Raw genomic sequence first — 27891 nt, forward strand, 5'->3', positions numbered from 1 at the left:
TCTGCGCTGTTTTTGGCTGTGAAAGCGAGCGGTACTTCTGCTGGGAATCTATTGTTAATGATCTGTCATAGGAGCTTCCACGACTTGGGATTCATATCTATCGCCTTCACCTTACCTTGACTAAAAACCCGATTCTGTTCACCTGAGCGAGGAATGTATGACTCATTGCTGAACAGATATCAATCTGTCTGATCTGTCGTTAAAAATATCCCCCGCTTCTGACAGCTTTCGCCACCGCAGTCGTTAAAAACGTTCCTCTGAAGATTTATTGTTGGGACAGGTTCGTATTTCTTGTCCGCCTTCAGTCGGTAGAGAGCTCGGCGGAAAAAAGAAAAAAAATCTGCCGTAGCTTTCATACGGCATATACTGGATGTAACGGAATTGCATTATATTTGTCATCTTTGCCAAGTATTTTTCTCCGATGGAAGCGAATCTAATATAGAATTCGGTAAGGATATGTTTTCAATAAAGAATGAGCCCACGATAATGAATGTCTTCTATGCTTCTGAAACGTAGTTATATTTTGCCGAAAATAATTTGATCACAATGTTTTTTTTTTTTAAATGCTTTTAAGAAAAGAAAAAGAGGGGGGAAAGGCAAATGAAAACCACACCGCATTTGTCTGAAGACTTATGAATAAGGCTTTGCTTGAACCAAATAGCGGTTCAGGTTTTGTTCTAGAGACTGAATGTGTTATTTCCCTCACGCGCTGATATCACAAGCAATTTACTACGTGAAGTCATTGAGTTTCATTCGGTTTAATGCCATAGTATTGTATATGCGCTGTGTGTTTTGCAGCTTTGTTGTGCTTTTATTCCGAATCAAATGATAAATAAGCGTCTGAAATCTCTCTATACATATAGAATTTACATCTGTCAAGGTCTGGCTTTTTGTATTGAGATTCTTTTTTCTTTACTTAATTTGTTGCTCAGGCTTTGCATATGGGTCACTGACATGCTCATTAATTTTATCTATATCTATTAAATTATTCAGTGATAAATTAAAATATCATTACACCTTTTCTTTGAATCAGAATTAAATTTCATTTTGCCATTTTTGTAGAGGTTTAAGTAAAGGTGTCTAGATAGTGTAACCGTCAGGGGATTATTTTATTCATTTATTTACTTTTAAATCTAAAAATCTTTGTTTGCCATTTATCTTTTATCGCTATTTCTTAAAAAATTACAGAATTTGAATAAGCAGTTATGCAGTTTTAAAGTACTAAAAGGCTATTTGAAAAATGTTGGTCCACAAAATACAAGTCAGTGTGGTATTACCAACCTGCAGGAAGCCATTTTGTTGTCATGTGATATAAAATAATAATAATAATAAAAATATTAAAATATGATCAACCCCTTTAAACCCTGATGATTGTTTCATGGTCATTTAGTTTCATAATCTTAAATATTTGACCTTTTTATGAAGAAGTGCTTTTTGTTCAGGTCAAATAGAGTAACTCATTTTTTTTATTGCTTTTATTTTACACAACTAATGAAATCAATTATTTCTAAAAATATATATTTTTAAATAATGAAGTTAAGTACACTCATGTGTCTTCAAGGTGTGAAATATTAGTATGAAATATTTTAGTTGTTTGTACTTGGTTACACCTCTTGATTTGTATAGGCATTGAGTCATTCTTGTTGAATATGCTGTACACAAAATGTAAAGATGGCTTTTCATCTCCTCTTTTTTATCTCCTTTTTTGTCATTGACCCATTGTCATTCTTTCTTTCTGTGTCTTTACACATGCGATTTACATTTGTCAAGCTCTGGCATTGTATATCGAGTTGCATTCATTTCATATTGCATAGGATATCTAGACTCTAGACCCAATCAACCGTTCACAAGGTTACCCAAAAGCCCTTTGCATATAAGCTGTGCCTTGGTTGTTTGAGGTTCCTAAGCAAATCTACCTTTAACAATTGTTATAGTTGGCTCCATGTCTGGATAGGAAATTTTTACATGGAAACAAATGAGTTTTAGCTTATTTTGAGTTAAGAGAATGCCTAAAACGTCTCAGACTTCCATATGGTGATGTAAACAGCTTGCCTCAGGCTGGGCAGTGCATAGATCAGGGATTGTGGTGGTTTGTTGTCTGTCAGCATTAGCACTTTGAATGAGATTTGCATAGAGGATTTGCATCGAGGCCATTTAAGATACTCGCCGCCACCTTCACAAATCATGTTTATGGCTTGCACTGCATCATTTTACATTGCGGGTGTCTAATGTGTTGATATATGATAATTATATGTTACTCGCATTGCATAATGTTTTATGAACGCACAGTTAAAGCAAATTGATTGCTGCATTGCTCAGCTGTATGCATTCAGATTTACAGCTTTTACACCCAGAAGTTATAAGAAGATATAGATACCTATTTCACAAGAGTTTCTCCTCTCTGAACTGTCAGGGACTTTTGAGACTGGGTCAGGTGGCTGTGAGGTCACAGTATTAAGTTGGGGAAGAGTACATATTGTATACTTTGCTGGTTTACATTTCACAAGATTTGTGGGTAAATATGTGGATTTTTGTCAAGAAAGATTTTTACTCTGATTTCTACTTTCATTACACCAAGTAGCAAGGCTTTCATAGACTATTTGCGATATGAAATGGCAGTAAGTGTAGCAGAATTGCAGTGACTGTTAAAACGATGCCCCTTCACCTTCACCTTCCTCTCCGACAAATCAAATGTGTATTTCTTCTTCTTTTTTTCGTGGCCAGAAGCTAATCTTTAATCTTGTGCAGATGCAGCTCTGGAATTAGCTTGCAAACGCTCCCTCATTCGTATCTTCAAACCCTCCACTTATCAGGCGCGGAGAGCAGATATGGCGGGGTTCTGGCTCGCAGTCCTGATAAGAGGGTGAGGAAAAATCTGCCAGCTATTTGTAATATAAGAGTCGAGGCGGATCACAGCCTAGCCTGATATGACAGACCTTCCGGCACGAAGCTAACATCTTGAGTCCTCTTAGTCCGAAGAGAAATAAATGGAGTTTTCTAAAAGTAGACAAGCACAGAGCAGGAAGGGAAATGTATGTTTTCACCTAATCTCCATAATGACTTGATTTATTCGGTTGTAAAATGGGTTCATTAATGTTAGTGATTAGAGAGATTTTTTTTTATTATTATTGTTAAATGTTAGTTATCAAGGGTGTTACCATGTACATTAGCTATCATGTAAGATAAACTACCCTGAATTTTGATATGAGTTTTTCCTGTAAAGATATGAAATTTGACTTAACCTTTAACATTCATGGACTCTTTCCATTCCTCAAATACTTCTTTATAGTGGAAAAAAGGTTGTTTTAAGACCTGTTCATTAAAAGGTTCTTAGGGGAACTGAAAATAGTTATTCTATGGCATTACTGTGAAACTCCCTTTTTGGGACCTTTGTTTTTGAGAGTGTTCTTAGAGTTAATAGTATTTTACCATTGTCAATGAAGAAGATTTTGGTGTTTGTTGTGACTTTTAGATGCACAGCAAACAGAAAAAAAACCTAAACTACATGTTGCAATATTTTTATATCTAAGCTCGTTTAAACTGGAGAAATAATTGCATATAAAGCTTTTTTATATTATACTATATGGTTATTTTAAGGTGACGTAGTTACATTGTGCTTACTCAAATAAGTACTGACTAAAGTTAATGAACTACATGTACTTGTATTGCATGTAGTAACATGTAACTACGTCACCTTAAAATAAAGTGTTCCCCGTTATATTACATTATATTATTCTAGTAAAAGGCAATATATGTGTGAGGCTATACTCTATTTTATAGAAAGTGACCTTTCCTATTAGTAAAATGCCTTGAGTTTTGAGATGGCCAGACAATGGACTGCCATAACAATATAGGCCATTTTTCCCATTCTTTTTTCTCTTTTCCCCCCATCTCACTCTTGGTAAAGCCCTCTAAGCTTTGAGATGTCCCATTGTCCTTTTTTTTTTTTTTTTTTTATCCTGTCATTTTTTTTTCTTCTAAATGTCAAACGCTCACACACGCTTTCACACGAGAACACAACAGCAACGTGCCGAGGCCTTTTGAATACCTCTAGGTATTGCTGAAGTCATAGGTCAGTGACTCACTGGATTTCAAGCTGGCTGCACACAGCGGATACAGCTGAACGGGGTCCGGTGCGCACGGCACACTGTGCTTGTCTGCCACGCTAAAGCTGGATGTCAGGGAGTTATTCCTCTCTGCTTGGGTCACGCTGGCCGGCTGTGCTGCTGCTGTTGTTTTGTCAAAGCCTTGCAGATTAACCACAGCCACTATACTTCAAACACAGAGGCAGGCGGATGAATAATTCCAAGACCTCGCTCTTTAATCTTGTGTGATCCCGTTCCAATTAGCCATTGTGTACGGGAGCATAGTGCCCTGCTTTTTTGTGCAATGAAAGAATGGCGCACCAAAGGCGTCCTGTCTCTTTTGTGCATGGTGTCTCTTTCTCTGCCTTGAATGCGTTTTATCTGGAGTATATTTTCAGTTTGTGAAGGCAGGCCTCACAGAGTGTCTAGATTCTTGAGTGAGTATCAAGATTTAGGCTACGTCTATACCCGGATACATTTAAAAACAGCAAAAACTGAGCTTCTTGAAGACCTAGTCTCCCAAATGGATACCTTTGAAAACACTATTTTGCGTTGAAGTGTGGACAGTGAAAACGGACACTTTTAGTCACTCATATTGCACCCATGTGGTTGTACGGCATTGTTGTGCCTGCTATTCACTTTAATAGTGTTGCTAAGGATAAATGTTACTTTGTACAATCTTCATATTACATTCATGCAAAGAGGACAGTTTTCAGATATATCCAGATTTTTGTGGGCATAGCCTTAGACTGATTCTAGAACAAATGAAGATTTTATTTGTCCCAAATGTGGCTTTTTCCTGCATTCCTCAGCGCTGTGCTTTCCGGTCAGGCGCTTGCGTGTCTTTTGTCACCTTTATAGCTCATAATTAAATGTACCTTGTGTGATGTGGAAAATTATGAAAGCCCACAGCCCAGACATGCTATTTACCAGCTGTTTTTTCCTCTAATAATAGAGGAAAGCGACTGAAGAGGAGAGGAAGGAAGAGTAAAAGTGCACGCCACCTGAGAGAAGTGCCACATTGGTATAATTCACGGTTATACTGTTTGAGAAATGAATTGCCGAAGCTATTTGCTCTTGTACTTATCTCAGACCTCCTTTAGGATGTTAAGAGTTTAGATAAGTACATCTAGCAATGATGTACAGTACATCCCCTAGGAAGTGCTTACTAACAAAACCCATTTAAAGCGTGTGTGCCACTGTGTGAATAATGATTTTGGTGTTTGTTGTGACTTTTAGATTCCCACCAATCAGAAAAATAACTGTAACTGCATTTTGCAATATCTTTATATCTTAAGCATGTTTAAACTAGATAAATTGTTGTGTATGAAGCCTCGTCTGATTTTAATCTGGCTGATAAAGTGGACTGAAACAAAGTCTTTCATATGAAAGTGTTCCAGGAAGTTTTGTGAAAAACGTCTCTCTCTAGTTGGAGGTCTCTGTCGCTTTTACAGATGCTAAGTCAGATGTGCAGTGATTGTTTCAGATTTACTGCCTTCCCTTCCTTTCGGGGCATCTGCATTCTACCATTCACTGCTCTCATATTTCCTTTTAAGACCTTTCACTGGCACTGGATTAAATCCTTGTTTAATCTGGTCCCTTAGCCGCTTTCTCTCCTTACTAAGCAGATTTGCGAAGGGAGGTTTCATTAGATGTGTTTTTTTTTTCTTCCAGGGATGTGTAGAATATACGACAGGTGGTCCGCCAGGGTAAGGAGAGTAAGAAATGGGAGATGAATGAAGACTGAGACAGAAGACGCAAAAGAGAGGGAAAGAAGAGAAGGTTAAAGATGGCAAAAGGGCAAAGATAAAGCGAAAAGCAGAAGGGGAGGGTGAACGAAAGATGGCCAACATTAAAACCATAAGGCCTCTTTGTTAGTGTGGGGCTGACAAGCTGCCGTTCACATTAGGGTAATTAACACCGCCACAGATTGCACAACAGCTGTGCAGTTTAGCACTGTGGCAACATCAGAGATCTGAGAGAGAGCCTGTACAAACAGTGGCCTGTGCTGGGCTAGTTAGACTACCACTATTTAGATAGGTGCTTAAACCGCACTCGGTAGTATGTGACGTCCGCCAAGCACCGTGTGCGGTAAAGCTTGGCTCGAAAAAGCCACTAGCTGTTTGTGTAGGAGGTGTTTCTGGCTATAAATTTTACTTTATGCAGTTTGGTAGTCTACATTGTAGATAATTTTTTGAGCTACACTCTTAAAAATAAAGATTTAATGCATCCCACAGTAAAACCAGGAAATATCAGGGAATTTAGGCCTAAGTCATTGAAATGAGTACAACTGTTGAAAGGATACTAGTCGGACAGTGGACAGATTTTTTTTTTAATCAACTTTCATCCTTTTCTACTTGATCTGTTCTTAAATATTGAATTTACAGATAAATAGCGCCATCTGGTAAGTCTTTAAAAATAGCACCCAACAATGCCATTGTTTACAGGTCAAGTTATGTAATATTTTAATGTTACTTGCATACATTTCTTGACTTTTTGTTATTATTATTTAATGGAATATTAAAGCAAATTCACAACATTCAGAGGTTAGTGATGAAGATATTATTGCACTGTATTGAATTTAGGTAATATTTGAACAAAAATAAAATGATTACAAACTGGTTTTGCATATCAGTTTTCCAGTTCTTAAACAAATATCACTATTGATACTCATAAGATCCGTATTAATTGTGCAATAAGGGATTTCTGAGAAATACTGTTGATATTTGAAATACACCCAAACAAACACACCCCTCCCTTCATTGCTCCGCCTACAAAATGCACGAACATGCAATGCTTGTGGTGCTCATTCCGATCCACTTTCAACGGCGTTTCTCAGAAATCGCTTGCTGCACTTTTAATCGATTCCTAGCTAATCAAGATTTCCTGGTTATTCTGTTTTCTACCATTTTCTCTTATCTATTGTGTTTTGCCCATATGAATATTTAGAATTTTTGATGTTACGTTAGATTGTTTACTGTTCAGATAAGCCTATTGGTTTCCTGGTTCCTGAAAGCACCAGTATTTAGATGATTTTTGAGAGCACTAGAGAATTTTTAAGAGTGTACAGTGTAGAACTATATTAAGAAGTTGAAACCTTGTGCTGTTTATAGAAAGTTTGCCCTTGAAGAACATATGTATTTTTTTAGCTATATATAGCATTTCATTTTATTGTGCCTTAGGGGGTTGAGAAGGTAGATTCTGGAAATCCTCAGCTCCCAGCCTCATGTGATCTGAAGAGTTTAGCAGTTTGCCAGGCTTTGGACTTGCTTCATATAATTTCAGTGCCCTCTTCTTGATCATCTTGGCTCCCGCAAAAACAAATTATATGTGAGAACACAAGTGGCCTGTTTCTTCTTGATTATACTTCATGTGTACTGTTTTCATTTTCTGGCTCCCTGTGTTTATCCATCATGTTTTTCCTGGGCACAGATGCCCAACATCTGGATTTGGTTTGTGCACGTCAGGAAAAATTTCCTACACACATATGCAACCATTATTAGTATATTAAATTGTGCTGCAAGTATTGCACGAGGGCTTGTTATGCTGTTTTCAGTGTCTGAGGTGTGGAACATTGTCAAAACTGTCAGGGTTTGGTTCACGCTTCCACGCGTGTTCGTTCAACGTGACATCCGGAACGCTGTGCAGAATTCCAAAGCCACGTGTAAGAAGTTTTCCGTTTCATATCTGAGCAGAAACAAAAGCTTTATTGAATTAAAAGACCTGTACTAGAGAGCTTTTTGATTGTTATGTTAGATAAGCCAAACGTTAAGAAGATAGATTGTTAGATAGATTACTAATGAAAAACTGAACTTTCAGGTGCGCGCACACATGCATGTTTGTCATTCTGCTTTGTCTCATACTTCCTGTACTGCTTTCCGCAGGGTTATCTTGTTCAATTTCAGCGAGGTAGTGCTGACTTTAAGAGAGGAGGCAGACATTTCTGTCCACCCCCTCTCCATACTCCGGGTGCAGAGTGCAGCGGTAATAATCCAACAAGTGACAGCCAGCTATAATGGGAAGGGAAGGCAGAGGAAGACGGAGAGGTGTCAGGAGCAGAAGGAGCCCGGTGGGCTTATCATTGATTTGTCTGCTGCGTCATACTGAGGGTTTGAAGGGCACTGGCAGGTGTCGCACACCCACGTACACTGAATATAATTGGGCCGCGTTCAGTCCAACTTCTGTAATGCTCTGATTACCCGCAGGGAGCTTTCGGTCCTAACTCACAAAGTGCCTGTTGATCAGCTGAGGGACAGTAAAAAGTGATAGAAAGAGAGAAGAGAGGTGATTCCTGGGGTATTTCTGTCAGTTGCCCCCTTCCAGGTATTTGTTTGATCTAGTGAGATTTCCTCAGCGCAGCTCTGGCTGTGTGATATACAGCCTCCAGGTGGGTGGGTTCAAGGCCTGGGTCTGGGTGGGTTTTGATGTGGCTGGCTGGCGTTCAAGTTGCTTGTGTCTGCTATGAGGAGCACTGTAAATAGAGCAAGACCGAGGGAAAGGGCCAGGGCTGAGGTGATGATATCTTGCCATCGGTCACAGATTCAAAGATTATGCATATTTTTTTTCTAGTTTGGTTTTTGGATCTGTTTCACATTTAAAGGTAAGGTATGGGATTTGCAAAACGGCCGGCAGATTTTGAAAATACACAACTCAAATGGTCCTACCTTCTTTCCTCCAACGCTGGCCCTGACTCCACCCATTCATGTGGAGGGAGGGGGATGGGGGGAGGGGGGTATGGTACGACCGTTTGATTGACCAACTTACTGTCCAATGATTCTAGGTGGTCTTGGAAATGATTGGCTGGAGTTTTTCGAGTCCTGTCCGTTCCACAGATGATTAAATTGCTTAATTTTCATTTCAGTGCTTCTAACTCAGTGGCTGTAAGTGGGTTAGAATAGGATTTCAAGTGATTTTGAAAAAATGGACAAAAAAGAGAATCACATACCCCACCTTTAAGTGACTGCATTGTTCTTAGGTACTGTATTTAACAGGTAAAATTGTTTTTGGGAAAATGTGAATGCTGCTTTCTGTGCAAAACCAGGATGCTGTAAAGCTTACTTCTCAACAAGTCATGGTTTTAGGTGTAATTAATGCCCCGTAGAGAATACACGGGTCCAAGAATTGGACAGTACGTGGAAAAGCCACATGAAAACACAGAGTGATTGGTCTCTTTTACAGATATATTGTAAACATGTCACAAAAATCACAAGACCTCTCTTACCGCCTTTCATTTATTGGAGTTTCAAATGATCCAGGTCTTTGTATGAGGTGAGGTTTGCACGTTAGGGGGCTTCATCATTGTAAAGCCATTTTTATTGCTCAGTAGGGAAACCTACAGTACATGCCCCCCATCCCGGCCCGCTCCCTCCCCGCCTTTCACCGCATTTACCACTTAGTTAAATCCCCTTCTTTCTCGCTGTAAAGCTTTTAAGCAGTGCGAGGATAGAGTGGGGACTCTGGAGTCGGGGGAGCCGATCTTGGCCACTGAATCTGTGCTCGCAGAAGGGTTTTTCTCTCAGTGATGCCTCGCGGTTGGATCCGGGATGATGGGTTAAGGGATTCTGGCATTCCAGGATTATCCGCCTTTTATCTCCTTGCTATTTGCCGCAAATCCCGGAAGGATGTTGAGTGGAATTCCTCTATGTCCGCAGACATGATATGCAAACAGGACTATGTCTAAACGACTCACCAATCCGATTTCTCGTAGATCCACAGGGAAAGTGTGTGTCGATTGAGTCTTAGAGGATAATCCCAGTGACAAATGAAAGAAAAGGGTTTTTCCCTGTCAGGAATGTTAGCATCACCAACACTAATCTTACATTAGAGCTCAGGTGTTTTTTCTCATGAGCTTTTCAGCTTTTAAAATGCTATTCCAGTATTGTTATGATGCAAGATGGTTTGCTTTATTGAACGGACATGGTTTGTGCTTATTCAATCAAAGGTTACTTTAATTAGCTGCTTAACCTTGCTTTTTATCTGATACGAAACAAATCAATTGACGGCATGATGCTCTTGTGCCAGGATCGAAAAGAAGAGATGCAGAGAAAATGACCAGTTTGGCATTATGGTGTTAATTGTTGTAGTTGTTTGTAAGGGATGCACAATTTCAGAGATGTTTTTAATTTTTTCATATATTTAATAAATGTAGACACATACTGTTCAAAAGTGCATGCATGTAAGATAGAAGAATTTTAACTGAATTTTAATACTGGCCATGTATCAGCCATTTCAGGAAATTTATCATCTTATTGGTATCAGCCAGTAAATGCATCTCTACTAGAAAGAGCTGGTGCTGTGAGCCTCGCAAGGACTATTAAAGCTTTTAACAGGCAGAGAGACAGAAATTCACCCTTGCCATCATGTGCCTCCTAGTAGATGGGCTGAACACCCTGGGGAATCTGTTTGCCAGTTGTTGTTTTCCTCTCTCTCTCCCTTTCCGCATGAATAATTGAAAGTGTAGCATGTCAGACAAAGATGCATTTACTTGCTTCATTATATTTTAATCCAAAGTGAACAACTTTATGCATTGCTTTCTTGGCATCCAGAGCAACTTTCAATTTTCTTCCACAGGGGTCTTTTGTAATTCAACCGCGCCCACACACGCCCTCGTCAGCCCGCTCTTTCCGAAGCCTTTATTGCGTTTTTCCAGAAATTCGTACAGGATACAGGTGCTAATTGGCAGTGTTCGTTCCAACTGATATCAATATTTTTTCAGTGAAGTCCTCACAAAATGTCTCAAAGCTAATAAGGGTGTTTGTTGAAATAAGATATTTTTTCCTTTTTGCGGTTGGAGGCCCTGGTGTGTTGTTCAGATGGTTTACACAGTGTGTGTGTGTGTGTGTTAGCCTGTGTAGATTACACTTCATTGTACAGCCCTCTAATTACCAGGTATTTATTTAACACAAAAGGCTGTAACAACATGAACAAATATGTACACAGCGCTTTACAAAGTATGTAATTGTTATTCCCAATTCGCTGTCAGTTTACCTTAGCTGACTTTGGCGTAGTGGAGCCAACAACATTGACTACCTACAATTTTTATGTAGTATGTTGTGTAAACAGTGCTATCTGATAAAACAATTCACTACATACATATCTAGTGTGCTTAAACCCGCTCTTTGCCTCTAACATTGGTTCAAGTGACGCAAGTTCTGCGCAGAATAGAGTTTGAATGTAATTGAAAACCCCACTGGAGGCCTTTTGTCACAAGGTTGACTCAGTCGCTGGTATGTGCATGGGTGAGGTTTAGACGGTAAGTGTGAAAGCCAGAGCCATAATCTCTCTCACAAGGTTAGCACAGTTGTCGGGTTGATGATAAACGGACAGGGATGTAGCGTTTTGTCACGACGAGTGTAACTCGCTGGGTTTGCATGGCTCGTCACAGGGCATTTCTTGGGTGTTTATTTATATACCTTGTGCCGTCATAAGATGCACATCTGGGGCCGGGGTGATAAAAGAAGCTCTGCACAATGTGCCGGGGTTAGCGTTAGATAAATGTGACATGCCTGGGGCAGCTGCTGCGAGCCTTTCTAAACTTCCTTCCATAAACTGGCTATCCAACGTGCTTGAACTGTGTCCTCTAGTCAAGTTTCCTAGCAGTGAATAAAGACATCAGTTAGGTCATAAAGAAATCCTGTTGGTGGGCTAGAACGCTATAGGACCAAACATGGACGATAAATAGTCACCAGGTTCTTCACAAGTACAGTTGTGGGTAGAAACAAAGGTACTTTGAATAGTAAATAATAATAATATTTAAAACTTACAAAAATATAATTTTAATTATTATTTGAATAACAATGATGATAATAATAATACAAAAATGTGAATCGATATTAGGCTAGAATGCTATAGGACTATACATGGCTGCTAAAAGGATCACCAGGTTCTTCGTAGATTTACATGTACAGTTGTGGATGGAAACAAAGGTGCTTTGAATGGCTAATTAATAATAATAATAGTAATAGTATTTTTTTTAAATAATAATAATATTATAAAATACATATATTATGAAATATTGGTTGCAGTTATGCTGTCGTGGGTATAAACAAATGTACTTGAGCCAATTAATAATAATAATATGAAAACACCATTTTAATTATTATTTAAAAAAATAATGCTAATAATATTTTATATTTCTCAATAGGATTGTTTACATGTTAATCAAACTAATCAAATAATCAGATTGACCTAAGCACTTGCTAAGATAAGAACAAATATATTGATTTGCAAATATTTGATTGTCATGTTTTGACAGACAGATGAAGACTAGCTAAAAACACCGTAGTTCAATTATCACTGTGTATGTACGTTGACTTCTGTGAAACACAAAAGAAAATATTTTGAAAAGTTGTTTTCTTTTTCCGTACATACAATGAAAGTGAATGGGACCCACGGTTGTTTTAGTTGAAATATTTATCAAAATAGATTTTTTTGTGTTCAGCAGAAGAAAGAAACTCATGCACATTTAGAACAACATGATGATGCGTAAATGATCAGAGAAGTTCCATTTGTCGGATGAACTATCCCTTAAATGAGAAGCAGGTGCCCGTGTCCTCATCCTTCTCTTCCCTCTATTTTAAGAACAGCGGAGCTTGCGAGGTGATTTTAAAGGCGTGAGCAGAGCTGGGTTGACCCGCGAGAGGCCGTGGCACAGGGGTAGCGTTACAGCACACGGTAACACGAGCAGGGGTGTCCGCTTTAAAAGTAAATTCCACTTAATGTGGCGCGTCCCTTCCCAACAGGAGCCCAGCTCAACTGTGAGCTTCCTTTATATAGGACATTCCGTGTCTGTTTGTGCAGCGAGGGGTTGGGGGGGATTAGTCTTTGGCACACTGTCAGTTTCTACCTCCCCCTGCCTTTGCCTTTTCATTTCCTTCTCTTTCACCTACAACTTCCTGCAGTGTCTGCTTTGATGTACTTACAGTTAGGCTGCAAGATATAGGAAAAACTGACATGGCAATATTTCGATTTTCTGTGATGTATATTGCGATATGAAAAAATACTAGATGTTTCACCGGATGTCTGTTTGGAAGGAATTAATCATTCTAGTATGATTTGGGGTGATTTCGTTTGGGAGTGCATCTGCATAAAAAAGTTTTGTTTTTAATCTGAAGACTTTTTTAAAAGTGCAAAATACTTTTAGGGCTGAACAAATTGGGAAAAATTAAAAAAATGTGGGTGTTCATACTTAGGTTTACCATAAAGTGAACAGATTTAAAAAAAAAAACATCTCTTTCCACTTGAGGTTTTGTTTTTGACCAATACAGTATGACTATAAAATAATAATTATAATTTTATTGTGTTTATTAATTAATATATGAAACAAAATAAGAAATGGGTTGTAATAATTCTGCTGTATTCTAAAATAAATTTCTGTAAAATTACAATACCGATATTTACATCTTAATTTCTTCATTTTCAAACGGTATACCATAAAGCTTTTTTTTTAACAGGTTGCTGTTTTCTAAGTGAAGTGCGGTTTCACTCACAGCGGCTTCATTCGCGGTAACCATTCTGAGAACACTAGCTACATTTACATGGACTCCTTGTCTTTCAATCAACTGATGAATCCGAACGCAGTTTACATGAACGTTAAATAAAGTGATCGAGTTGATTTGCGCGTTTATATGTCACAAGCTTCAAACTGGAATTGATTTTTCTTTCTTTCTTTTTGAGTTTCCTGTTGATTGCGCATACTATTCTCATAAATTGCTTCTTTTCTTTGATTTCGGGTCAGATTGACATGGTTACATGTGACTTTTTTTGTTCCGACTGTGCTTGTAGTCCAATTACAATCAGATTATTAGGGTCTATGTCAACGCAGCTACTGTATCACAAACTACACTTGTGTAAATTACACGCTTCATTCTGAAACGGTAGCACATATATCTACCTAAATTGCAGCTTGTTCAATTTGACAATCGCACTAAGTCATATCGCAATAATCGGTTTTATTTCTATATATCGTGCAGCCCTAATTTACAAGATTCTGCAACCACTTTATTTCAAGCATTTCCATTTCAGGCAGTGTGAGTGAGGGCAGCGCGAAAGGTCAGAGGTCAAATGGATCTGGGGTGCGAAGGCCACCGTATGCCCTACTCAGCAAGACCTCTCACTTACAAGAGTGCAATGTGCTGCTCTTGGAGTGTTTTGGTTCTGAATGCACCCTTGATTCGGGTTAGGATGCCTGCTTATTTTGGCCGACTGTGCCGTTTGCGCTACAAGGGGATGATTCATGTAAGATTCACATGGCATCACGGTTGGATGAAAGCAGGGCGTCTTGCTTTGCATTTTTTCCTCTCATTAAAGGCGTCAGTGCTTGGCAGGACAGGCTTGGCTCTACCTCGCAGTCAGACCACTGTGATCCCTGTCTAACAAGACCTGAACAATCCTCAACATCCTTTTCTTTCTTCTACCTACTGCACATGAAGGCCCAGCAAGGGGCATAAACCCTTTATCATTTATGAATTATTCAATGTGCCTGGATGGGTTTCCCTTGTAGCGAAGCAGATCTGCAAAGAAAAAGCAACTCTCCTCTGCTCTCCTTCATACTTGCCTGAGGTGGTGAATGACTCAGACGTTGTTCTCATTGATGAAAACAAGGTGAACAAGGACGGCGCTGAATAGCGCTTCAAGCTGTCTCGCAAGAATCGGATGCGTTTAATTGGTGATCTGTACCGTAGACCTTAGTCAGAGTATGTCATACTTAATTTGATATGAATGCTAATGAGGCTGTGAGAGATTGAAGTACAGGCCGTTCAATATGTCGTTCTCGTATGCCGTTCAATAAGTACTTGATCTCATCTATCTTTTACAACCACTGCTTTTTTAGGAAGAAATATTTTAAATGTTTTGTCACAAGGCAAGGGTTTTCAAACTTTTTGAAATCAAGCTTTATATTTTATGTAAAATGACTCTTTTATATAGTGTGAGAAAATATGAATCTTATTATAAAAGCAGCATGTTTGCTTGGCCTGTTTATGTATTTATTTAATCCAAAACTACACTTAAAATATATTTTTTAATTATGCAATTAAAATATTTGAACATTTACATAGTAAATCTGTATATTTATTTTATTTATGAAATAATTTGATAGTCAAAAATATCAGATTTTTGTATGGTGTCAAGCTATTTATTTTGTGTAAAGCTAAAAATAATTTTTATTTTACATAAAAATGCATATTTAATGTGATAGTTAATAAATATCTCAAGTTGATTTTGACGGTAGAATTAACTCAAATTTATACACCCTTTAGCACCCCCTTGTGGCTACTCGATTAACGCGTAGATTTGCACTATATGCGAAACTATTCGTTCTGATAGCCTAATTTAAGTTGTTATATTTCTCGGTTTCTTCCAGCTTTATTAGAGTTTTAGATATTAGGCTACTTGAGTCGCGTAAGATTGAATAACATAACCATCTAATGGAATTGTCCGGTTAGCCAGAATGGAAGCTTGTTTATCTCTTTCTCGCTCTCTTTCTTTGCTACTCTCCTTATCTCACATGTGTTGGCAGGAGAAAGAAACCCTGGACTAAGATCTGTATCTGCAGTGTGTCTACTAAAGAACAGGCTCTGATTCCTTTGCCGATAAGCCACGTTTTATCTTCCCCTGCTTTCACATTAAAGACGAGGAGGCCTGTGAGAGCCTGTACCCGTGACAGCCCCTGTGTGGCTACTGTCTGTCACCCAGGAGCATGGGAACATTGCTTTCAAGAAAGCAGGCGTAGCACAAGTAGTTGGTTTGTACCGGAATTTAATTTTGACTGGCTTCACTGTCCCGGCTTTGTGTGCCCTTGGTTTGCTTACTAGAGGTCACAGTTCATTGTAAAGCTGCTTTGAGATAATATCATGAAAAGCGCTTTAGAAATACAATGATAATTTGTTATGCTGCTTTTTCAGCCCCACCAAGTTGCTGAATGAATGTTTTGGTAGAGATATGTTAGCTCTGTTCCTAAGCCTAGTGAGCTAAGGGCAAGCTCACACTAGAGGACTGTACGACTGCCTGAATCGCTGTGGTGCTCACATTACACAACAAGGTGTATTGTCATCTGTTGTTGTCTTGTCTTAGCAGTGTGCATGCTACACAACACAACCTAGACGTCAAGAGGCAGTCCCGACCAACAACGAACAACGTTTTCTTTCAAAATCAACGTTTTCTTACAAAAAACAAGATTTTTTTCATTTATACCACCTGCACTGGGATTGGCTGGATTAGTTTCACCTTGCCGTTGCATTGCACACACACTACAAGATCACGTGGCGATCATTTCAAACAGGTTTGAAAATATTGCAGCGTTTGTGACTACCCGAGACTGGCTCAGATCACATCGCTAACCTGCTCATACTTAATGAGCATCGGCGACCGTAAACGAGCACCGATTTGGCCTCGTCCTGGGGTTTTCGTTGCAGACCTTAGAAATCTACGGTCTGAGCCCACAAATCATGTAGTGTGAGCTTGCCTCAAATTGTCTACATAGGAAACTGAAATGAAACCTCATAAGCAACTGATTTGGAACGCTCTACAAAGACAGCAGCTCTATATTGTGGTAAATAGTCATTTTTATAGATATTTGACCATGTTGAATGTAAGTATATTTATAATTATTAATATTAAAAACAATAATTGTTATTATTAATTCTATTCTTATTAAAAATTATGCAAATGCATGTTTTATTTAATTATCATTTCAATTTGTCTCAAAAGGCACAAAACACATTTAACATAAAATAATTAATTTGTATGGTATTTAAAACACAAAAAAGAATGAATAATAATTATTATACTATTATTATTATTATTGTTATATAATAATAATACTTTATTAAAACATTCATATTTGTAGTAATATTATAATCATACACAATAGTAAATGCATATTGCTTTTTATTAATTCGTTATTGTTTCAAAAGACAAAAATAATTAAATCATTGTGCAGTTTTTGTTTGCCTTTTTTTTTTTTTTTTACAGAGACATATTATTGTATCATAAAGCAAAATCAGTTGATCTCTACTCATTGCGTTCTGCATTGGGAATGTATCAGTGATCCCTATTTAGGCAGCTCACTAGGTTTTGAAGCAGCCTACCATGTGAATGAATGTGCTTTCCTCCACTCTGTTTTTCTTTACTTTTTGCCTGGTTTCTCATAATATGTTTATGCCTGGCCATGTGTCGAGCCCTGGAGGCGGCAACAACTGTTCTGATTTGTGACTCTGTCTCGCTGTTTGGCTTTAGTGTTACTATGCGACACATCTTTACCCCCCTCTCTCTCTCTCTCTCTCTCTCTCTCTCTCTCTCTCTCTCTCTCTCTCTCTCTCTCTCTCTCTCTCTCTCTCTCTCTCTTCGCCTGTGATCTCACTCTGCCCTTCGCTCACTGGATAGCTTTCTAATTTGTATTTCGCACCAACCTGCTGCTATGTTAACAACCTGTGAGTGCTCAAAAGCAGGGGAAAATGATTAAAAAAAGAAAATAGAAAAATGTGTGAATGAAATAGAGAGATTAAATTATAGCGAGAAAGATGTAAAAAAAGGAGGATTCTGGATAAGGAAGATTACTACAGAACGATAAACGAAGAGAGATCAGAGCGAGTAGGATGCAGGCGTTTTAGAAATGCAAACCACAGGAGCTGTGCTGTGATTCCGCTGCAGGTTCTCGTCGTGTTGTTGCCAAGCGAGAGTTCAACGGAGGAATCGTTCCACACCCTCGGCCAATCGCGGCTGACGTGGAATGTGGCGCTCGCGGCGAGCAGCACAGACTTGTGGGTAGGACTGCATTTTGCACGGTCACCCAGTGGAATACATTATCATCTTAATGATGCTTTAGGTGCAGATGCATGTCTAATGCGCTGGTGTGGGAGTTTTTGTGTGTGTGTGTCACTCTCCTGTGGAGTGGAGAGGGCAGAGAGCTGTAATCACTCTCTCACACACACACCTGTTCTGACTGGAGGCGGTCTGCGCTGCGGCTGATAGGATGAGAGCGCAGGGGGAGAGATGTAGCAGAGCTCATGATAAACGAGTATGTAGGAGGTCATTAAGCAGAGCAGCGAGAGGAGGAGAGAGAGAGAGGGAGGGAGGGAAATGGGAGAGAGAAGGACAAACACAGTGAAGATAATTAATTTGGAGTTTCATTAGCAGGAACCTGTATGCCTGAATGACTGCATTGGTGCATCGGCTGGTTAACGCACATGATCACGCAATCCTGGGGAACTTGCTTAATAATTAACAACTAATGTGTGTGTGTGTATATATTATATATATATATGTGTGTATATATACATATATATATATATATATATATATATATATATATATATATATATGTGTATATATATGTGTGTGTGTATATACAGGTGCTGGTCATAAAATTAGAATATCATCAAAAAGTTGATTTATTTCAAGAATTCAACTTAACAGGTGAAACTAATATATTATATAGACTCATTACATGCAAAGTGAGATATTTCAAGCCTTTATTTGTTATAATTTTGATGGTTATGGCTTACAGCTTATGAAACCCACGAAATCAAAATCTCTGAAAATTAGAATATTACATGAAATCACACAGTAATTACACAGTGATACCATGGTCATTGAACCAGGTTTTGGGTCTTTTGGCAGTGTGGGCAGGTGCAAATCCTGCTGGAAAATGAAGGAAGCATGAAGTGCTCTGGAAATGTCCTGGTAGACGGCTGCGTTGACTCTGGATTTAATAAAGCACACTGGACCAAAGTCCTTTTTTCTGATGAGAGCAAATTTTGCATCTCATTTGGAAACCAAGGTCCCAGAGTCTGGAGGAAGAATGGAGAGGCACACAATTCAAGATGCTTGAAGTCCAGTGTGAAGTTTCCACAGTCTGTGTTGGTTTGGGGAGCCATGTCATCAGCTGGTGTTGGTCCACTGTGCTGTCCACTCAACGCAGCCGTCTACCAGGACATTTCCAGAGCACTTCATGCTTCCTTCAGCAGACAAGCTTTATGGAGATGCTGACTTCATTTTCCAGCAGGATTTGCACCTGCCCACACTGCCAAAATAACCAAAACCTGGTTCAATGACCATGGTATCACTGTGTAATTACTGTGTGATTTCATGTAATATTCTAATTTTCTGGGATTTTGATTTCGTGGGTTTCATAAGCTGTAAGCCATAATCATCAAAATTATAACAAATAAAGGCTTGAAATATCTCACTTTGCATGTAATGAGTCTATATAATATATTAGTTTCACCTGTTAAGTTGAATTCTTGAAATAAATCAACTTTTTGATGATATTCTAATTTTATGACCAGCACCTGTATATGTGTATATATATATATATTAGTGTTGTCAAAAGACCCGGTACTTCGGTACCAAGTCGGTACTAATTTTTTTTTAAACGTCACGGTACCAGGTTTTCTCAAACCCGGTACTTGATGCGCGTGCATGCCCGAAGCGCGTGCAGTTGCGTCCTCTTCATAAAAGCGCTGATGGCGATCGGCGGTGCTGCTGCTGATGTGGTGCTGATGTTTTTGCGCGTGCAGATACGTTATTTCAAATGGCGCGCGGCAAGCGCGCTCATAATAGAAGCGGCACGCTCGCTTTTCCATGCGCGTTCATGGATGCATAGCAACGACAGACGCCACGGGAGTTCAAACGCTTGTGCGAACTGCGCTCTCCATGACGACGAGTAAGTGTGACATAGGCCTATTAATTGATTTCTAGCCCTTGCATTAGCTTTACTACTAGATATATTTATGGAGATGAGAAATAAAAAGCCGTCATTAATATCAGTCCGTCAGAAAAGCAGTTCTAGTCTTATTCTTGGCTGGATAACTCTTAGCAGGTTTAAAAAGCCCTTTTAAAGTTAAATATGAATACAGTTTTGGATTAAATAAAAGTATAGTCAAGTCAAATAAAACATATTTTATCTCCTGTATAGTTTGGTAATGCTACAATAAGATACCATTCATTAACATCACTTAATGCGTTATCTAACATAACACATTGAGTGAACAATATATTTTTACAACATTAATTAATGTTTGTGAATGTTATTTAATACAAACACTTGATTGGTCATGTTTGTTCACTTCATTCATTGTGCATTAAATAATGTTAACAGAAATAATGTTAACTTTTGATTTTAAAAATGTATTTTTAAATTAAACCCTAAAGGAGAATAATTGCGACAGTATATAACTATTGTTTTTTTGTTAGGTCATTTTATCTAATGTTATCTAACAAATGGAATCTTATTGTAAAGTGTTTTTAATACTACAGTTTCCATCTTTGTAACTGTGATATACACTTTAATATAATTATGTAAATTTAATCTAAATTAAGCTTTGGTACCGAAATTGGTTCCGAGAACCGTGGATTTTCACTGGTATCGGTACCGAATACTGAAATTTTGGTACCGTGACAACACTATATATATATGTGTGTGTGTATATATATGTATATGTATATATGTATGTATGTGTGTGTGTGTGTATATATATATATATATATATATATATACATATATATATACACACACACACACACACACACACATATATATATGTATATATATATATATATATATATATATATATATATATACATATATATATATATATATATATATATATATATATATATATATATATATATATATATATATATATATATACATACATGCATATACATACATACACAATCGTGTATACTTTTCCACAATCGGGTACCACATCAGCACACACATTTCAAACTCAACAAAAATAAACAAGCAAAATGTTGAGGTAGTTGTGGCTCTTGCAGGTTTTTAAGAGGGTGATTTGCCCTTTGCTGTCCCTCTTCAACATGATGTTACATAAACAGTTAGAAAATAGAAGCCTGTAAGGTTCTGGACAATATCCTGCCATTAAGAGAGAGAGAGAGAGAGAGAGATTGAAGCAAGAAGATGGGTGAGGAATGATTACTGATGGTAGAGAGAAAGAACAAGGAGGAGTTTGGAGAGACAGTGATAAATCCCAGGCATGATCCACATGCTAAAACCTGTGTTTGTTGTAGAGGTCATCCGGTTGTTGTCAGGTTAATCAGAGGACTCTGTGGCAGCTCTCTTCAGGCCAGGCTGACCCTCTTTTTCTCTTCCTCTCTGATAATTGATGCCATCTGGCCCGCCTGCCTGCCCCTGGCAGCATGACATCACGTCAGTGCCATAGCTTCCTCCGAAGCCTCCAGTGGCTCCGCTGTGCCACCCTCTCCTGGCACTGAACCCATGGGGTGTCGGAGATGAACGGAGGGGTGTGGGGTGGGCGGAACAGAGGACGAAACCGATCAGTTGTCTTATTATTTTGTTGGTTCTATCATGTATTTCAGTGGAATTTTGGTTATATTCATCGAGTTTGAGGTGGACTTGTTCAATTATTTTGATTTAACCACTAAAAACTAGCAGTATAATGATACTAATACCATGCTGTCTTTTGAATTACACTACCGTTCAAAAGATTTAAGTTTTTATTTTTTATTTTTCACAGGGACACATTCAATTGATCCAAAGTGATAATAAAGACATTTATAATGTTCTTTTGAATGGTCTATTCATCGAAGAATCCTGAAAAATTATTTAGCATGGTTTCCACAAAAATGTTAAGCAGCACAACTGTTTTCAACAGTTGAAGAAGAAATGTTTCTTGCGCTACAAATCAGCATATTAGAATGATTTCTGTGGCTGAAGAAAGGACTAATGATGCTGAAAAGTCAGCTTAGCCATCACAGGAATACATTGCATTTTAAAATATATTCAAATAGAAAACAGAATTTCAAATTGTAATATTTCACAATATTACTGTATTATTGGTCAAATAAATGCCAACAAGCATAAGAGTATTCTTTAAAAAACATTAAAAGAATTCTATTTGATAGGAATTCCATGTTGATCCCATGGTAAGGTTTTTTTTACAGTAACATCTGGTTATTGATGAAATGTGAATATTATTTTTTTGTTGTTGCATATTTCATCTTTTGCACCTGCATATTGATTACTAGTTTGGGTTGCTGGGTTTGTTGCTGGGTTGTTTCAACCCATGGTTGGGTGAAATATTGACAAACCCAACCATTGGTTTAATTTTTTTAATACAATTTTTAAATCCAATGGTTGGGTTTGTCCATAAAGCATTTTTAGAGTGCTTTTTGGTCCTGTGGTGTGGTACAAATATTCCATATATTCTCTCAATTGCTGAGGTCATAAAAACTGCATGCATTTTTCAAAAGAATTGATGTTTAAATGCTGTCTATAGTTCTAGATGGGAGTATAGCATGTCACACCACAGAATATATCAACTTCCCAAAGGTGTTTTTTTTATGTAGACTGCTTTCATTGGCTTGTTGTGGAGCATTAGAAGAAGCTGTATAAAATATTTATGCGTTTGGTTTAGCCTGAACTCTGACTGTTGTGATTGTTTTATTTTTACGGCTTAGCACCCTTTTGCTGGAATTAAACCAACCTCACCTCCCTGTCTTCCCTTTCCTGTTCCTTCTTCCAGTGGCACTTTACAGCTGTAGGCAGCATGTCTGAACACATGACCATGACCCTTTTATTTGTCTAACTCCCTCCCTGCCTCCTCCTCTGGCTGTTTTCCTCTGTGGCTCCTGTGAGAGTCGGGTCGTGGTCCAGAGGAGGTGCATCATTGCCTGTAGTTAATGAGTGCAATGGGAGAAGTGAACTGAGGGCTGTTTTGGTATCTCAGAGTCCCAGGTCTGGCCTCTCTACCTCCAGATCCAGTATCGCACGTCCTCTCGGGTCAGGCCTCCTGCGGCCCCGCCAGCGCTGTTTGGCTCCCAGCAATGTGGCTTCAATTTCCTCCGTTTTGAAATGGTTATAGCCCCTCTGCTTCCTTCAGTGGGCAGGGACTTTGCTTTTTTTTCTCTCTCTCTCCCGCTCTCTGTCCTTTCTCTTTTCCTGCTCATTTTGATCGCTCTGTCCTTTAATCACCGCTCGGGCCCCCTGCGTCGTAAGAGTGCAAAGAATTTGTTATGGGTGATCTCTGACCTCTGGCCTGTAGGGACACGGTTTAAAGGCTGCTCGGTAGAACAGCTCACTGGCAGAAAATACAAACAGTGAAATGCAGCCGCCATTATTATTTTTGTTACGCTCTGGCAGTTCCTTTCTTGCTTCAAGCTCTCAAAAAAATACCTTTCATAGACACATCATTGTATTGAAAGTTTCTTTTCAACATTAAAGGCATGAGCCGAACGAACGTTAACGGCAGTCTTTGCCCAAACCCGAGGCTTATACATATGCTACGGGCCCAGTTCCATCTGAACCTCTTTTCTTTCATGTAATCCTACGGGGGTGTGAGCTAAAGTGTTCCAGCTCTCAGACACAGAGAGCTTGTGTAGTGAAAAATCCCGCTTGCTGAAAAATTAGTCCCCTGACGTAGTGAATTATGGGGCTGAAATAGAGCTCTTTATTAATGTAGTCCAGGTTTCACGTCAGCGGAGGTCTCCGAAATTATGCCACGCCGTGGGTCTGGTCTCACAGGAGGTTTTGCATATTAGACTGAGTACACATAATAAAAACACGTTATTAATGGAGCTAGAAACTTGGCTTACACAAGGTTCAAATAGACAAACTGTGGTCCATTTTCATCAAAACATGCTGCAGAGTTTGAAAATACTAGGCCTGTGTCCACAGTATATTGTTTATAAAAATGAGCCATAGTGACATTTTCAGATTAAGCATTTCTACATCAATGCTGTTTTCTTCTCGCTCAACTTAATGCAAATAGGAAGTGAAATGGTGTGGCAACTGCCATAGGAGTGCAGATCATGATTCACCAGCGGATATAGTTATAACAGAGTAGGAACGCTCCTACAAAACAACAGCGCAGTGACCCACGACCTCCTGTGTGAATAGAGCCTCAGAAACATGTCCAACACACAACCCACCAGCTAGTTGTTTTTCAAAATATGTATTTTTGCACATTCCTTGAACTCATATCTCTTTTATGGCCTCTTTTACATTGTTTTGCATTTGACTCTTCTGTAATATACTGTATGTATCTCAGAAGAAGAGATATGTACTCTCAGAAGAAAAGGTACAAAAGCTGTCCCTAGTGCTCTATTCTAAGAAAAAGTTGGAATGTGTGTGCTGGCATTCTTTACCACCCCTGTGTATAGTGTGTGAAGAATTTAAGAGTTCCTTCTTCGTTAAGAGCCCCATGTCCTGTCTGTCAATGACTGTGTGTTTTGGTAGGAGCATGGCGTGTTTTCTTTTTCTTGCTGCTTGCCAGAAACTACACGTTCTGCTACATGGAGGGGAAGGAAAAGCACACTCATGTTTAGTCTACATAGCACTTAAGTCACTTTGTAGGGAAATTACTGTTTTCCTATTGTAGTCTGCGGGTAGGATTTGTGATGTCACCATCCATCAGTGATCTTTTGTTAAATCATTAAGAGCAGGGATGTGGAAAATAGTGCAAGATGGCTCCACCTAAACATTTGGACAGCATTTTACTGGATTTTACAGGATTTTTATGTCATTCCCCTCCTGTTTTTCTTTCCTCTCGTCTTTTGCTCTATTTTTTATTTGTTGGTAGCCATCTTTAGCGTGGCACAACAGTTGTTGCCATGTTGTTGCCTTTACACCCCCAAAAAAGGGGAGGAGAGCCTAGTCTGGTCGAGCCTGGTCTAATTGTTTTACTTCTGTTTTTCAGGCATCTGATGTAGGATCAGAGAAGCTTTTCTCGCCTTCTGCACCTAAAGGTAAGAGCATGTTGTGGGTGCTATATAAATGTTTCTAATGTCATTTTTCTTGCATTGGATGTTCAATACATGATTAAGCCTGATTTGACCTTTTACCCCATTCATAAACTGGTTTTGAAACAAAGAATACCTCAGGGTTGTCAATGAATATATAAGAAACTTTCATTGTGCAAATTGCACTGTAGTAAAACTCACGCAACCAAATCCTCGTTTCACTTATTTTCCATTCTAGGAAGGTCTGTTCTAGGCCACAGTTCAGATAGTCTAGGTTATTGGTGTTGAAGTTAATATTTTTCTCCCCAAACCTGACACTATGCAATATGTTCCCACAGGCAACTCTAAGCTCTCTTTCAGAGCCATACATCATTCAGAAGAGTAACGTTACTCTTGCCGGACTAGTGCTGTTCTGTTTTTCTCATTTTTTAAATGAATGTTAGAGTTGGAAGGGTTTTTGTCCTTGTGAGCCAAAGAGATAACCATCTTTTCAGGTTCCCCTCAAATGCTCAAATGTTAGGGTGCACACATGATGTACGTGGTGCTAAATGTGGTAGCAGTAAGTCCTGGGCCGTCAGACTCATCAGAAGCTTGGGTTGAGTGTGTTTGCATCTTTAGACCTCTATGACAGACAGCAAATCTCAGATGTCTTGTAATCCTGCTAAAAGCCTGTTAAAATCCTATGAGACTGTTAAATGGTGAAATGGTGCTTTTTTGTTTCCTTGTGTTCTCATTCATTTTCAAGTGGCTGCTGATAGAGGTTTGCTTCTAATGCGTATTTGAGCTACTTTTTACTGTTTCCAGCAGTAGTTAAGGTTTAGCTGAGAGCAGTAGGAAGTCGCCCCTTGAAGTTTTTTTTAGTTGGTCCACATCCAGGTTTTGTAGGGGAACTAAGTTGTGAAACGAATTCTGTTTGTTGCACAGTGCGGAGGAGATGTCGAGTTTAATGCCACACTTCTGATGCCCTGCATGAGTCTTTTGGAGAGCTTTTGCCCCCCACTCTCTGAAAACGCAGAAAAGAGGAAGTGAGAGGAGACAAGTCGAGCTTAGAGGAAGAGTAGAACTTGTGACTACTGTCGGGTTCCATATTAAAGTCATTTTTATGCATGTCTCTGGATGACTTCCAGACATAACCATAGGAAAAGACTTGTGCAACAACTTACATGTTTAAAAGTAGATCAGAGCACATGGCTTGAGCACTTCAGATGTCAACAGAAGAGCTTGTTGTTGTTGATATAACAGGTTCCCTAATCTGTTACGGTTGATGGCGAGACAGACTGCATCTTCCTTAATGTCCTGCTAATGTGTGTCAAGCACACACTCTTCCCAGGGATCACAGGGATGAAACAGAGATAGCAGAAAGCAGATTTGGATTTTAAAAGAATGCAAAACCAAGAGTGGGAATATGTGGATTAAGTGATTTAGGACTGCAGGAAATACATATTATCGTACTAGCAATTTAATGCCCAGACTGTAGAGATTACAGATCTTTCAGGGATGCATAACCTTTGAAATCCATGATGTTTGATGATAGTTCAATTTCTGACATCGTAATCTTTGATATCCATTAAGTTTCATTATATTTCCAGTGTGGATTTCTTAACTTTTAATGTTCTAGAAGTTGCATAATACTTTGAGTTCGGACTTCATATCCATCAAATTGCATTGCTGTTTATTGTTCAGTCTTCGTAACCTTTCATATCCAGTGGTATCACAGTAGTTACAGTTTGGTCTTTTTTAGGTATCGCCTGGAAAACTTTGGCTCTCTGTTCCAGAATTTCTGGGGCTGTATTACAGATACCCAGAGGCGGACAGAGTACGCAGCTTCATTACTTGAGTAAAAGTACAGATACCCCTTGCTAAATTTTACTCAAGTACAAGTAAAAGTACTACAGTCAGATGTCTACTTAAGTAAAAGTACTGAAGTACTTGTTTTTAAAAGTACTTGAGTATCAAGAGTACAAGAGTACATTTTCTAAATATTGCATTACTACTGCCACAGTGCTTACATTGGTAGACAGAGCAAACACTTGAAGCAAAAACTATCATTAACTTGTTCAGAAAATTGAAATAGTCTGTCGAGGTGGGGCCACGGGTTGGCACATTACCGGGAGCGATATTTTTTTTCCCAGGATGGTAGGGGAAGACTCATGAATATTCATTAGGGAAGTCATCCCTGATTGGTCTGATGACCTACCCCTAACCCCGCCCCTAAACCTACCCGTCACTGGGGTTAAGACCAATCAGGGATGACTTCCTAATGAATATTCATGAGTCTTCCCCTACCATTCTGGAAAAAAAAATATCGCTTCCCGGGATGGACCTGCTGCGTCTTCATCCATTGTGTCATCCATGGTTTCGTCTCTTATCTAAATCTGACCATGGAGTTGACTTTGGCGGAAAGCTGAAGGTGATTGCTGATAGGCTGTCCCAATCAGTGGTGCCTGCACAATCCAATCACGTTTGAGAGGGAAACAACAAATTGAGGGTTTCCGAGATTTTTCTTTTTTCCTTTTTTTTTTTTTTTTAGAAGTAGTAACGGGTACTCACAGTTATGGATAGAAATGTAGTGGAGTAAAGAGTATAATATTTGCCTCTCAAATTTACTTGAGTAAAATCATGAGTACTCCCCAAAAATGATACTCGAGTAAAGTACAGATCCAGTAAATCAAGTAAATTTACTCCGTTACTGTCCGGCTCTGCAGATACCTTAATTCTTCTTAATTCTTGACTGCAAGTAAAAGTTCTATTTGCTAAGTGAAATTAATTGAAATTGTGGTTGTTGTTGAGTTTATTTTTGAATTTCATGTATGTCACATGGCCTTAGCATCCAATAGCATCTGGCAATAGCATCCAAAGCACTTGGCAAGGAATGTATAGTATTATTATTACCCTTGTTCTCCTGTTGTCGTTTTTGAATGTGGGTTTGTCCAGACTTTGTTCCATGGAATGCACCATTCCTTCAGACTGTTATTCTAGATTTTGGGGGTATAGGAGCATATGTGTCCCATTACAGTACGTCCGCCGAGACCAATCTAAAGCTCGCTCAGCTCTGATCCCCAAATTGGTCTGCCCTGGAGAACTT

At 38.8% G+C, this 27891-nt stretch overlaps 1 protein-coding gene across 21 annotated transcripts in view; it reads left to right on the forward strand.

The window, feature by feature from the left end:
• Window positions 1-27891, forward strand: part of fbrsl1 (fibrosin-like 1) — a 300204-nt gene that overhangs the window by 236185 nt on the left and 36128 nt on the right. For all 21 annotated transcript variants that reach the window (XM_084113447.1, XM_084113439.1, XM_084113442.1 and 18 more), the window contains one exon: window positions 24764-24812. In XM_084113447.1, coding sequence (XP_083969573.1) covers window positions 24764-24812 — 49 coding nt within the window. The remainder of the gene's footprint in view (window positions 1-24763; window positions 24813-27891) is intronic.

This window comes from Abramis brama (assembly GCF_963993115.1).
Source record: "Abramis brama genome assembly, chromosome: 5".
NCBI lineage: Eukaryota > Metazoa > Chordata > Actinopteri > Cypriniformes > Leuciscidae > Abramis > Abramis brama.